At 38.4% G+C, this 13,925-nt stretch overlaps 1 protein-coding gene across 1 annotated transcript in view; it reads left to right on the top strand.

Moving 5' to 3' along the window:
• Positions 1-12,104, top strand: part of LOC131246408 (BAG-associated GRAM protein 1) — a 51,554-nt gene extending 39,450 nt beyond the window's left edge. The window contains exons 11-18 of the mRNA XM_058246515.1: positions 2,563-2,669; positions 3,319-3,462; positions 3,546-3,650; positions 6,198-6,344; positions 6,444-6,497; positions 8,993-9,056; positions 10,135-10,196; positions 11,785-12,104. Coding sequence (XP_058102498.1) covers positions 2,563-2,669; positions 3,319-3,462; positions 3,546-3,650; positions 6,198-6,344; positions 6,444-6,497; positions 8,993-9,056; positions 10,135-10,196; positions 11,785-11,904 — 803 coding nt within the window. The 3' untranslated portion in view covers positions 11,905-12,104. The remainder of the gene's footprint in view (positions 1-2,562; positions 2,670-3,318; positions 3,463-3,545; positions 3,651-6,197; positions 6,345-6,443; positions 6,498-8,992; positions 9,057-10,134; positions 10,197-11,784) is intronic.
• Positions 12,105-13,925: the final 1,821 nt, after the last annotated feature.

The raw sequence follows: 13,925 nt of genomic DNA, 5'->3' as shown, positions 1-13,925 counted from the left end.
AATAGTACTCTTCCGGACTTTTGATTTATTCGAAGCCAAGCTGATCCTTCTCCGTTCATTTGTCGTCGGCCCATAGGAGTTATGGTTCTCATTGTCTATGTGGATGACACTGTCCTATCTGGAGATGATACAAAGGGAATGATGGATGTTAAATCTTTTCTCAAAACTCGTTTTGAGATCAAAGACCTAGGGACTCTTTGGTACTTCTTGGGGATTGAAGTTGCTTGGTCGAAGTCATGTGTGGTTCTCTCTTAGCGAAAATATACTCGATCTTTTCTCTGAGTTAGGGATTCTAGGATGTAAGCCTGCTGCTACACCTATGGATATTACTATGAAACTCACTCCTGATGATGGTGCTTGCATGTTTGATCCAAGGATGTACCGCCAGTTGGTCGGCCACCTTATTTATCTCACTCTATCACCTGACTGGATCTTTCTTTTGCCGTTGGTGATGTTAGTCAATTCATGCATACCCCTCGCACCACCCATCTAATAGCTGTGTATCATATCCTTGGGTATCTTAAGTCCACCTCAGGTAAGGGTTCACTCTTTTAGCAGCACGAGCATCTTTATCTTTCGGGCTACTCCGATGTTGATTGTGCTAGAAGTCTACATGATCAACGATCTACATCTGGATATCGTACGTTCGTTGGTGACAATCTTGTCACATGGAAGAGTAAGAAGCAGTCCGTTGTTGCGTGCTCTTCCGCTGAAGCTGAGTATAGGGCGATGACTCATGCAACATGTGAACTTGTTTGGCTTCAAACCCTTTTACAAGAACTTGGCTATACTCCTTCAAGTCCCATTCCTTTGCACTATGATAATTAGGTTTACATTCACATTGCCATTAATTCGATGTTTCATGAGCACACGAAGCACATTGAGGTGGACTGTCACTTCATTCAGGAGAAAGTGACTAGCAAGGAAATTATAACTCCTTTTGTTCGCTCTAGGGCCCAATTGGTCGATGTCCTAACCAAGTCTCTCAGTGGGGATGCTCTTCTCTATATTACTAGCAAGTTGGGCATGATTGACATTTATGCTCCAACTTGAGGGGGAGTATAGAAAGATAATACAATAGTGTATGTATATTATGTTAGTGTTAGTGTGTGAGTGCATAGTCTTTTGTGTTCCTCTAGAGTATGTAAGATTGCTCTCTCTTCTAATATAATAGAAGTTGGCGTGTTAGGGTTATGTGGGCTCTAAGACACAACAAGCCCTTTATCTCTCAAACTCTTTTTTCTTCCTCTCTTCTCTCTTCTTCTCTTCTTCTCTCTTCTTCTTCCATTCCCTTCAAAACCGCTCAAATCCATTGAGGATTGGCCCTTTGCTTATTACACGGGAGAGATGTCCAATGTGTGGGCCCCTTAGCCACATGAGGTTCTCTTTAAAACATGGGAAGTGGGTGTAGGCTTTATCAAAATTCCTTACGTGTGTATTTATGCTAAAAAGCAAAAGGGAAAAAAAGTCACGAGTATCTGTTCTTTGGAGAAACACATACCATAAGATCAGTGTAGATAGGAAAAGGAGTTAACAGCTAACACATTCAACAATAAAAGTTGTCAATTCATATCTATAGATCTTGCACAATTCCTTGAAGTGTAGTTTTGTTTGAATCTCGATTCTTTTACCAGTCTAGCTTTGAGTGTTGCAAGTTGCGGGCTTACAAAGGAGGAGGAGATTATGATTTAGAAAGGATATTAACAGATGACGAATTGAAAATGTCATAAAATGTCAGAGACTTGAGGCTTAGTTTGTAGATGTGGGGCCAATGGTTGGTCTATCCAAGCCATTGATCTAATCGGCTCCATCATTTGTGGACCATTCCCCAAAAATCTCCCAAATTGGAAGATCCTAGTCATCGTATCTTTGGTTTTTCCTCTATTGAATGTGGTTCGTTCATACATTTCTTTTTAACCATGCAGTTGCATGCAACAACGGGAATGTTAGAGTCAACAAATTTAGAGGATATTGTGGGAATGGTCCATCCACGATGGGGGCCGTTGGACCAATGGCTTGGATAGACCATCGATCCCCACATCTAGAAACCAAGTTCCAAACAGGCAAGCTCCCTTCTGATAGGGAACTCAGCCTCCAGAGACTATTGTAAAAGTAAAGAAAACTTGTTCTGAACAAGAATTGCTCTTGATTAAGCAATTTTATAAGACAAATTGACTCGGCTGAGTTTTCATGGCTCGGTGGATTGGTCAAGTCAATGCAGAACTTGGCTGATTTGGCTGATTTTTGTATGGGACTGATGCATAAGTATGAATCAGCCTTTTTTTTTTTTCCTGATCTGAGTCAACTCACCAAGTTTTAAACAATGGTCAGAATGAAGTTGAAAATATGATCCTATGTTTTAGGCTATTTTCCTGTAATGCTTTTATTTTGAAATTCTGAATAATTTATTGATAGGTATGCTAGCATGGTTTATTTTCTTACTGACATAAATAAATAAGCTCTCTTTATCCTACTAGAATAGCCATATTACAGTGATGAATACTTTTGATATAATTAGAAAATTGTTTATATGGGTATGATTTCCACTTGTCCATTTCTCAGGTAGAGTCAGATATAAATTTGCATCATTTTGGAACAGAAATCATGCATTAAGAGCTCTACAACGTGCATTAAAGAACTTTCGACACATGGAAGAAGCCGAAAAGAAGGTATATTCCTTTCTTTATTTTCATAATGCATGTTGCCTCAAATATGATTGCTTAGAGACTTGTTTTATCTTAAAAACTGTAAGGGTAATTTGGTGAGCTGATGTTTTATGGATGAGAAAATTAGGAGGTGACATGAAACTTGATGTATATAAGCAGGTTATACAATTATTGCTTCTTCTTCTTCTTTTGTACTCTTGCTCCGGCGGTAGACTCTGAGGAGTTTCAACACCCGGTCAAGGGTTCGAGTATCCATAGGTGGTGAAATCCCACTGTGGCGTGAGTGTGTGGGGTGTGTGTGAAGAAAAAAAAAATCTCTTTAGTTGCCTTTAAAACTTTTAGTAGTGGTGGCCGATGATTTTGAACATATTGCACTCTTACACTATATAGAATTTGCAAATTTTAGCTCTTCAGGGGCCACCGCTTTTTTATTCTTTGAAATCCTTGCCGATTATGTCATTGTTCATATTTAACATGTATTGAAATGTGTGCGTGTTTTCTTTGGTTTCTTTTCAACCTTCTGCAATTTTGGAGCTGGTATTCAATTCATACAGCCTTATGCCTTATGATTTTCAGTTTAGCTTTGCTGATTTAATACTTGGACTGAAGAGATCCATACTATTTCCACTTCTTGTTCTTGATGGAAATGTAGGAGAAGGCACAGTCTGATTTGCGTGCACAGAGCAGCTCTGTAAGAGGTCCCAGAAGGCAGAAAAAAACTCCCGAAGATGATGCTCCCAAGATTGAAAAGTTCCAAGCTTTCATCAAAGAAGAAGTTCTAGTTGGTATTGTCAATGTATGTATCCCTTGTCCTTTACGGTTGAATTGTTGCAAAGAATCAATTTTCTTTCTCATGAGCCCGCTAATTTTTCTCCCCAGGATGTTTTCCCTTGCACAGCTGAGCAGTTCTTTAATATTTTACTAAGTGACGATTCAAAGTTTATACAGGAGTACAGGGCATTACGAAAGGATACTAATCTTAATGTAAGTGGTACAGCAACCTCTAAGATTATATATTTGTGGGGACCTTCTTTGGGTTCAGCAATAATTATTTAACATTGTTGGAATTTTCTAATGGTGTCCCTGCTATCTGTTTGGATCATTGCAATTCTCAGACATGTAGGTTGCTGGTGGGTTTAGTAAATTAGTCTCTTTGCATAACAAAAACCATCCAATTTTCTACCATTATTTCTCTATAGAAAAAGTAGAAGCTTTCTTGTGGCCGTTCGAAGTACCGATATAAACTCATCTCCGAAAATCACGGACATGACCTATTGTTTTGCATCCTTTCTTTCAGAAAATCCCAGGAGCATTTCACATTTGAACAATTATTTTTATTAGCTATTGACCAGAAGATGGAAATATTATTATTAAAAAAAGGCAATGCCTAGTGGTACTCTTTTATGACCCACCATTTTCAAAGTACAGGCAGTTATGTGCTTGCCTTTCTTGAATATGCTGAACATGTGATTCTCGGACTCTTTTGGCTTAAGAGTTATCAAGACCCATATGTCAGCATGTCTATGCATGCATGGGTGGCTGTTTTGTATGTGCGGAGCAAATCCGTACACCTTAGGAATAAATGGTATTAATGTTCTGAGTGATACTTTGAGTGAACTTAGGAGTAGCACCACTAGGTAATAAGATGAGGGAAATTAGACTTAGATGGTTCGGTCACACATGCAATGGAAACCAAGACCCGCACCGGTTACGAGTGAGTTGGTACTAGCTGAAGGCTCTAAAAGAGTAAGTGGAAGGCCAAAAGTACATGGATGGAGGTAGTATGATGCATGATGGAATGATCTAACCTAATATGATGCCATGAAATTAAAAGACAGATTAACTAAAGCAATGGAACGACAAAATAAAGCTAATTTACCATAAATTCAGGAATTTCAGATTCATGACATGTCCAAATTCAAGCCTATGACAGTCCCGCAATGCGAGTCTCATAAATTATTGATTAACCAAGACCTATGGGAGATATATCCCCCATCCTAGCATAGTGTTAATTTTGAATTCAATGGAAATCATGTGTCATATATGAGTTTTAACATGTTAGGGCGGTTTAAAGGCTAGTGAATGTAGGAAATGGGTTTGGGGTATCTAGGCTTAGAGGAATTAAGGTTGGAACATTATGGTTGAGGTTTTGGGTTGGGATTTTAGATTTTGAGTAAAGGGTTTTAGGACTAAAGGGTTTCTAGAATTGGGAATGTGGGTTTCAGGTTGTGGGAGTTAGGAATTTATGATTTGGACAAAGGATTTTTAGATTTTAGGGATTTGGGTTTGGAAAAATTGGAGGTTTTGAAAATTAGGGTTTGAGATTCTAGAATCTAAGTTGGTTTTTGAGTTAGGATTGAAATAAGGGACAATGAATAGAGGGGAATGGAGGTAACGAAGCAAGAGGGACAAGGGAGAAGGGAATCGTTCGTATAGACAACCCACACGTGTGTTCGTACAGTTGTATAGACACAGGTTTGAGCTTGGCGTAGTTTGGGTTAGGGTTTGGCTGGGTAGGGATTTGGATGGTAACAAAAAAAAAGAAAAAAAAAAAAAAGAAAGAAAAAAAAAAACAAGAAGAAGAAGAAGAAGAAGGAAGAAAAGAAGAAGATGAGAGAAGATACCTTGTTGAGAAGAGAGAAAGGTAGAAAAGATAACTAGGGAATTGCTCCCCGTGGTTTCGCACCATCAATCCAATCACGGGAGGGATGATTCTTTTTGCTCAATCTCAAAGGAAAATGAGAGAAATCTCTTTCATTAATAATAACATGCATAATGGCTAGGGTGGGGATGTCCAACTCTTTATTGTCTCAAAAAAGACTTATTACAAAAGACACTTAAAGAATTAAAAGTTGTTCCTAACTCCCTAATCTCAACACAAATATGAGTTCCACCAAAAATAACGAAACATGTAAACAAACTAAACAACTAAACTATTTCATTGCCTATGGGGTCCACGGTCAAGATGTCTGATGATGATAATCCAACTGTCAGAATGATCTACAGTTGAAATCCAAAGGTCTGATCATCATGTCCACTCGATCCAACAGTCCGATGTGTCCATCAAGCTCCTATATGCAATGCATGTGCATCTTGCTAGTGTGGGATCCTCAAATATGCATGAACATGCACATGGAGTTGTCAACGTAGCTAGGAATGTGAATTGGGCCAAGTGGTCCTATGTAATGGTCGTCTAGCCATAAGGAGACCAACTTAGCCCTCCACTGGTATGGTGCTCAAATGTCCTCATCATAGTAAGAATAGACTTGATGACGTATGGTCTAACTAAAGGTATGGCCCTTGATAGAGTGGAATGGCAGCAAAGGATTCATGTAGCTAATCCCAATTAATTGGGATAAGGCTTAGATGGTGATTATGCTCTTAGTGATACTTTGGTAGATTGTAGTGCACAGTGACAGAAATGTACTTCAGCATAAATCAGAACAATATTAGATGAGATATTTGATTTCTGACTGATACCTGTATGCAGTAATCTGATGCTTTCAGTGTTTATGTTTCTGTTGCCTCCAGTTGGGCCAATGGCATGCTGCAGACGAATTTGATGGTCAGGTCAGAGAAATAACCTTCAGAGCACTTTGTAGTAGTCCCATGTGTCCTCCTGACTCTGCCATGACAGAGTGGCAGCATGCTGTTCTGTCAGCTGATAAAAGAACCCTGGTATGTTTATTGACTCAACATTCAGTTCTAGTTGCTAGCTTGTGTGGTTTTCTACTAATGACTCATAGAACTTTGACCTACTATATCCTCCTGTTTCAGGCGTTCGAGACAGTGCAACAGGCACATGATGTTCCATTTGGGTCTTACTTTGAGGTATCTAGAATTTCCTGAGCTAAATTTATCTTGAACTTGTGTCTATTATGCTCTTGAAGTTAATGATTCTGTCAAATTTAGAATTTTTTTCTCCTATCAAATTTACTTTTTTCTTTTAATTGAAAGTGTTATCTATCTATTCTTGAATTCAGAATGTGAAAGGTAAAAGTCATGATGTGACAGCCTTTGGATGCAAGAAGGAAGCACAATTTCAGAAGTCGTGTGTTGTCTTTCTTTGTTTTGTCTTGAAAACTTGCTCAGTAACGATGGCTTAGTTTCGGAAGATAAATAAGCTGGCTGAAATGAAGGGCAAATGCAAGAAGACTGGAGTGTCCATGTCCATCTTCCTATTCACTCCACCTCCCTGCCTAAGCTGTGGTGTCTTGATTTTGGTGGTAAAACATGCTGAGCTGGTTCAGATTTCAGCAAATACATCACAAATTACCATAAATGAGCTAATCTCTAAAATATTAGGCATTTCTTTTTTCTGACAAAAAAAAAAAAACGCTGAACAGGTCTTTACAAGCTTTTGAAGAATTCATCAATATCTTCTATGGATGCACCAATTTTTCACCGTATCTCTGATGATTAGGCAAGAGTGGATGTATGATTTCTAAGATAATGTAATCGACAATTGTTTCTAGCTCTCCATTTATTGTCTTCTCTTGTTCTCTCCTCACATGAAGATCTCAGTTATGGTCTGCCTTTCTAAGTTCTCTTGACTTTTGTCATCTCATTTTTCTTTAACCACCTTAGTTCTATTCTTCAATCGCTTCTTCTCTATTAAACCTTTTCTCTGTCCTAATTTAACCTAGCACATTGCACACCTATAAGATTTTACAAATTTTCTGTTAAGGTTTCTCAATTAGTTGATCCATTCACTCATTTGGCTTGAGGTGGTCTATTCTGAGTTACCTGTTTATGAACATTGTTTTTTTTTTTTTTTAATTTTTTTTTTTATATATAATAGGTAGATGGGAATGGGATTGAACCTGGAACCTCAATATTGAAACACACTGTCTACCAGTTACCAGTGGGCTCAAACCAAATTGGTGGCGACTGCTTAAATTTAGCATATGTTTTACCCTTTATAAGACTTTGACGTTGATGCTCAGATATAGTCATGGATATGAGAATAGATATACTACCACATTTCCCCCAAAATCCAGCGCAAGTATACAGGTATTTCATCCAAGATCCAACACGTTGGTACCATGTGAAGATTATTAGGATTCATGGAAATGGAAAAACCTGGTTTATTAGTATGCGGTTAAAGTGTATCCTATAAGTATCCATGCAGCGTCTAGATCTGGATACCCTTGGCATGTACAAGTAGGTACACGGAGGTGTACATAATTCCTGGTGCCAAGCGCACTGCCAACATAACAAACAGTCTAAAACTGGAAATGGGGCTGGACTCACAGTTTTCTCCATTGTTACCTAATCACCATACCCAACCGCCCAAACCCCCCTTCTCAAACTGTTTTTGTTTTTAGAACAAAAAAGACCACCTCCTTTCCCTTCTTCAAGAATCAGTACGCAGGTAGCATTCTTATTATCTTCCTGCAGATAACTGCTAAAAGCATCTAACTAGTCAGCCCACCCAAAACTGACGACCGCCAGAACCCCACAGGATAAAAGGAAGAAAACAAATGCAAGTAGTGTTGATTGGGTTGTAATGTAATTTGTATTTAGGATGTGCAAATTTATCAACAGCATGTACATAATATATAATACCATGCATACAATATCTAAAACAACAACAACAACAATATTCATCATTTTGTATACAAATTGCACAATCTATTTGCTATTTGTATATAAACTATAGTTCATACACTTAGGGGGCGTTTGGATCATAAGTTACTTAAGATAAGCTACTTATGCCTCAAGTAGCTTATCTTGATTTCTACTTATTAAATTGAAGTGATTAATTAACTTTAAATTTTTAAAAAAAGAAGATATAATTGATTATAAACTCTCTCTCTCTCTCTCTCTCTCTCTCTCTCTCTCTCTCTCTCTCTCTCTATGCGAACATATTCTTTTGATTTGTGTTAGTGGGTGATTCAATCCGCACTTGGGTTGACAGTTTTTGTCCTCTCAAGATTTTGTACTGCACATATCGCATTTATATGAAGATCCAAACTGTTCTTTCATCATATGGATGTATGCATCTACCATAGACCGAAAGTCGTGGTGATTGGACAATCTTAATATTCTTAGAAAAATTGTCATGCAGAAAACTTAATTGATTGTGGTGATAATGTGACCTTTATTATCCGATCACTATTATTTTTGGTCTCTAACACATTCATGCTTGTCTTGTCCCAGATGAATTAACAGTTTTGCTCATCATACACATCTCATGTAAATTCATCCTCCTTGGCCACAACACACCCTCCTTGGCCACAACACACACACAGCAGCAGCAGCAGCAGCAGCGCACACTTAGATTTGCATGAACACTGACCCCAGCAATGTCGGTGCTGTTTCAGGTTCACTGTAGATGGTTTTTAGAAACAAAGTCTGAATCTTCTTGTGCTATAGATGTAAAAGTGGGTAAGTTTCCTTTCTCCTTGCCTCCAACTTCATCTCATCATTGTCACTATCATTATCATTTATTTATTTTTTGTTGTTGCGAGTATTCTTTTAATATAAATTTAGGCTTCTTGCCATTGGCTGAGACCTTGGTTGAATATTGGGCACTTTAATACTGTCAAGTAAATGACTGAGTGATGCATCAAATCATTAATCGTATCATGCTATCATGTCACGCACATGCTGCACCTTCTCATTGCGTTTATATATGATACTTGACTACAAAAATAAATATGTAAAGCAATTATTAGACTTTTTCATAGTTTGGATTCTCTAGCATAAAAAATTAGGTTATCATTGTGAGAGGAATATGAGATCTCCACGTGATATCCAATAAACCTCTGAAAATGGAATCAATGGGAATCGAGCAACCGTTCGTATGTGCTAAGGCTACAACAAGCCACCGTAATTGAAGATTCGGACACTTTGAGGACAAAGGACCATATATTAGGACTAATAATGCCATCATGTAGGAAGGATAGCTTCCTAGTTTTTCCTTTTAATCAAGGTTTTTCCCAAGGGATGGAATTAAAGGCCTATGCCAAACCACAACCTTGACTGTAATATGTTCCCAAAAATTAATGAAAGCCACTCAGCAGGGCACATTTATTGGGTTTACTATTTGCTTTCACAAACAGAATAACAAACGCTCTTGTGTGGTGATTCTTTTTTTGCTTCTTCTTTTTTTTTTTTTTCTTTTTTTTTTTTTCTGTTCTTCTTTTATTTGTTTTGTAATTTATTTTTTTTAAAAAAAAAGGGGACCGAATCAATTATTGGTTCGCCTATGTATTAGAAAATATCATTTGTTTATGTCCACACACACACACACACACACACACACACACACACACACACACATATATATATCTCCTCCACAATTCCACTGAATTCTGGCTGAGTCGAACTTGGAAATATCAGTAGGATTTCTGAGTAGATTCTGAATTTTTAACATAAACTCTTATTATATTTTGTTTTTGTAAGCATCTAATGGCGGGTAGTTGTGGTTTCAAACAATACTGAATTTGCAGACCTGTTGCAGGTGTACATTTCAAGAAATGGTGTGTGATGCAATCTAAGATAAGGACTGGCACTGTCAATGAGGTCTGTATATCCTAAGGAATCACTGCATCATTTCTCTTCTAATTCATTTTCCTGCTAAAAGTGTTTAACCACTCTCACTCGTACTGGTCAGCATTTGTTATCCTAGTGCATAAGTCAGTGTTGAGCTTTCTTGCCCCAAACATCCATCTCCTGGCATTCCCAATAAAAGAAGTAATACAATATAAACTGTCTCCCAAGTCCTATCGTTATTCACATCGTAGCTTTCGAGAAGTGCATAGTTGTATCGCTGCTCATATCCATTTCTGTGCACCATTTTTTTTCCTTTGGTTGGTTCTCCAAGCCGCAACACCCATCACCAAATCAGCAGGATTCAATCCCAGGTCTTCCTTTGGAGAGGGCACACACTAATCAACTTGACTCTCAAGCTGGAAGCAATGTTAGGTTATTATATTTGTATTTTCTGTGGTAGCAGATTTGCCAAATATTTTTCTTTGCAGATGGTTTTCCTTGGATACTCAAAACTGAAAGGAAATTTATAGGATGGCTATAAGACCAGCTGTGTGCTTTACAGGAAAGAATGTTGGGCAGTGAAGGAGCAATATACTCATTGTATGTGTAGCCGAAATCAGGATGTTGAGATGGATGAGTAGCAAGACGAGGGATAGAATTATAAATTAATGCATTCAAGAGAATTTAAGAGTAGCACCTCCACCAATAGGTAATAAGACGAAGGAAAGTAGACTTTTAGATGGTTTGGTCATATGCAACAGAGACAAGAACCATACCAGTTAGGAGTGGGTACAAATTGAAGGCTCTAAAAGGGCAAGGGGAAGGCTCAAAAGCACGTGGGCAGAGGTAGTAAGAAAAAGACTTGATGACCTATGCTCTAACTGAAGTTAGGGCCCTTGATAGAGTGGAATGGTGGAAAAGGATTCATGTGGCCAACAGCAATTAGTTAGGATAAGCCTTCGATGATGGTGATGGTTTTCCTTGGATCTGGCTGTTTCCTTTTCTTTACTTGGTAGCTAGTGTGCATGAGTTGACTAACTTTGGCATTGATTTCTTGGAGACATTAGAATATTCTTTCGATGCTCTCCTGTCGTTGGAGTGCTCCCATCTTCTTGTTTCACTGTCGGGAAAGGAGATCTTGTTGCAACACAGAGATCGCCTTTACTTGAAGATTCCTCTCTTTTGTCTGCAAACTAAGCTCATAAGGTTCCATCCTTCTAGAATCTCGGCAGTACTTTTCCTGCACTGTTCTGTTACTCACTACATAACAGATCTCTTAACAATCTGTACCAGATTTCTAACTTCCCAAAGCTTGGAATTTCTTGATTTCAAGAAGACTGATGTGTTCACTGAACCACAGCAACACTTTACTGTGTGTTCACTGAACCACAGCAACACTTTACTGGAAGTTATTAGCATTTTATTTTCTTGTTGGAGTTTTCCAGCAGCTAAAGGCTTAAAATTAGTAGAACCAGTATGAGTGGTGTTTGGAATGCAACTTTAGTAGGCACTGTTATAGAAGTGACAAGCTTTATTTTAATGGCTAGTGTATAAAATCCAATTTCCCATATATTGTCAAACTGTTATACATCTCTACTACATTATTCGTGTGCTGCAGTACAAGAAGGAAGTCGAGCTGATGTTAGAAGTGGCCCGCTCCTATCTCAAGGCGAAGGCTTCCAGTAAAGAAACTGATAATGCTGCAGCCCCTACTCCGGCTTCAACCCAAGGCAGCTAAAAATCATACAGCATTCTCAGCTCAGGTGTGCGGATATGTCCTTCCCAGTCCTTGTGCTTCTTTGTAACAATATCAAGAAATGGATGGTGCCTTCTAATTATAGGGCCCCATATGGCTTCATGCGGTAGAAATTTTGATCTCGTGCTGTATGTGCTACCTTCCCTTTTTGCAAGAGAACCAGCAGCGTGTTCTTAATCATATCTGTGATGCATTTTTTTTTTCCTGTATCATTGCCTTTCTCACAACATTTATGCAGAAGGTCAACTTGCATGCTTCCAAGCAACAATCTATTGCTGATATGTTTTTCTTTTGGAGAATCCGATGGTTTTCCAACATCGTGGAACATGCCGTGTGGCAGCTACAGGTTGCTGCAGTGCTTGAATATGCCCACAATGCTGCGGACGCTTTCATGTGATAGCTTATTCCCCCTTCTGACTGACTACAAGAGAGTGAGTAGTAGTCGTATTGGAGTATAGGTAGATAAGTAGACAGGTTTTGGTCACCTAGAAGAATGAGAGGTAGGGCTGTAAATGGTCAGATCAGTGGGTCAATGGGTCAATCTTGTTGAATCAGGATCCAAACCATCACAAACAAAAGTCGGTCTCAACCCTAGTTCCATTCGGCCCTGCTTGATCCATCGTGTCATCATGTCCACTGAACCCGTGTGTAAAAGCATTACTTTGGGCTGTATATGGGTCACTTCAGTATAGACCTGGATACAAGCCAAATATTAATCAGATCCCATGAGCCAGACTGACATCCAACCCAATAGGACTTGGAATCCACGTGGTGGGCCTTACAATTGGTGGGGTTAGCTATCATGGACTTGGTAATTCCATAGCCCCTGATGTTTGCATGACACTTAGGGGGCGTTTGGATCGTAAGTTGCTTAAGTTACTTATACCACAAGTAACTTAGTTTCTGTTTATTAAGAAGATAAGTATGTTTGGTAAACAACATACTTATCGGCTTCTCCTCTCTTTCATCCCTCTTGTGCCTCTCTTCAGCAACTTAAGAAAAGTAGAAAAGCTATAAAAAAAAATTTATTTTATTTTATTTTATTTTATAAAAAAGCTAGTGAAGTACTTCTTAAGTAAAAAAGTTACTTATAACTAATCATGGACTAAACTTATTTGAAATAAGTTACTTATCTACTGCTGTAAGTAGAAAAAGTAACTTATTTGGTGGTATCCAAACGGGCCCTTAGTGGAATGCTCCAAACCTTACTCAAAGTTAAAACATTTGGCTATGATGCTGGAAGATCACAAAAGTGGAGAGAGAGAGAGAGAGAGAGAGACTTTTGAATAGGTTGCATCAGTGGTTTGGATTATGTCATTTAGACCTACACATGGCTTCTTTGGCCTATGTATTGTGAACACGGTTGTGGAGCCTGGCAAATATTCTTTTTCCTTTTAAAGACTCAATAACATGTGGTTAAGACAGGTTTAGGTGATTGTCCTCTTTTGTGGGGAATGATTTTATGCAGCTAGTTCCCACACGGTTATGGTTTAAACATGCTCAAAATATTTCCAATGTTGTATTGGGTTTTGGTCAAAATCAAGATGGATCGCGAGGCTGTAACCTCAGTCCCATCCCTCCCAATCGCTCATAGGCAAGTTGAGTTGCATTGTGTTAGCTCTCTTTTTCCGAGTTTCAGTTGTATATAAACTAACTAGAGGAAGTAGCAAGGAGAGAAAAACCACTTGTTTTAGGAGGCGAGAAAAAAGCAGAGGGAAAGTATGCCTAATTTGGAAGTTTGCTGCTGCTGCACAAAAGTGGCTGGGAGAAGCGGTTTAAATCCAAGCCCATTTGTTTATATGGGTAAATCTAAGTAGTTGGCTTGTAAGCATGCAGATTTTCAAAACTTCCATTAATACCCAATATCTATCTTGAAATTCTGCATTTTTATGTACCACAAAATCACAGTGTCTGTTAGCTCTTGGCATTATATATGGCAGAAATACTCATTTTTGATTTGATTTCTAAGCTTGTGAAAGAGAATAAATTCAACGTAGAAGATT

The sequence above is a fragment of the Magnolia sinica genome, chromosome 5 (genome assembly GCF_029962835.1).
Source record: "Magnolia sinica isolate HGM2019 chromosome 5, MsV1, whole genome shotgun sequence".
NCBI lineage: Eukaryota > Viridiplantae > Streptophyta > Magnoliopsida > Magnoliales > Magnoliaceae > Magnolia > Magnolia sinica.
Note: the sequence above shows the minus strand (reverse complement) of the source record. Positions and strands in the feature narration are given on the sequence as shown.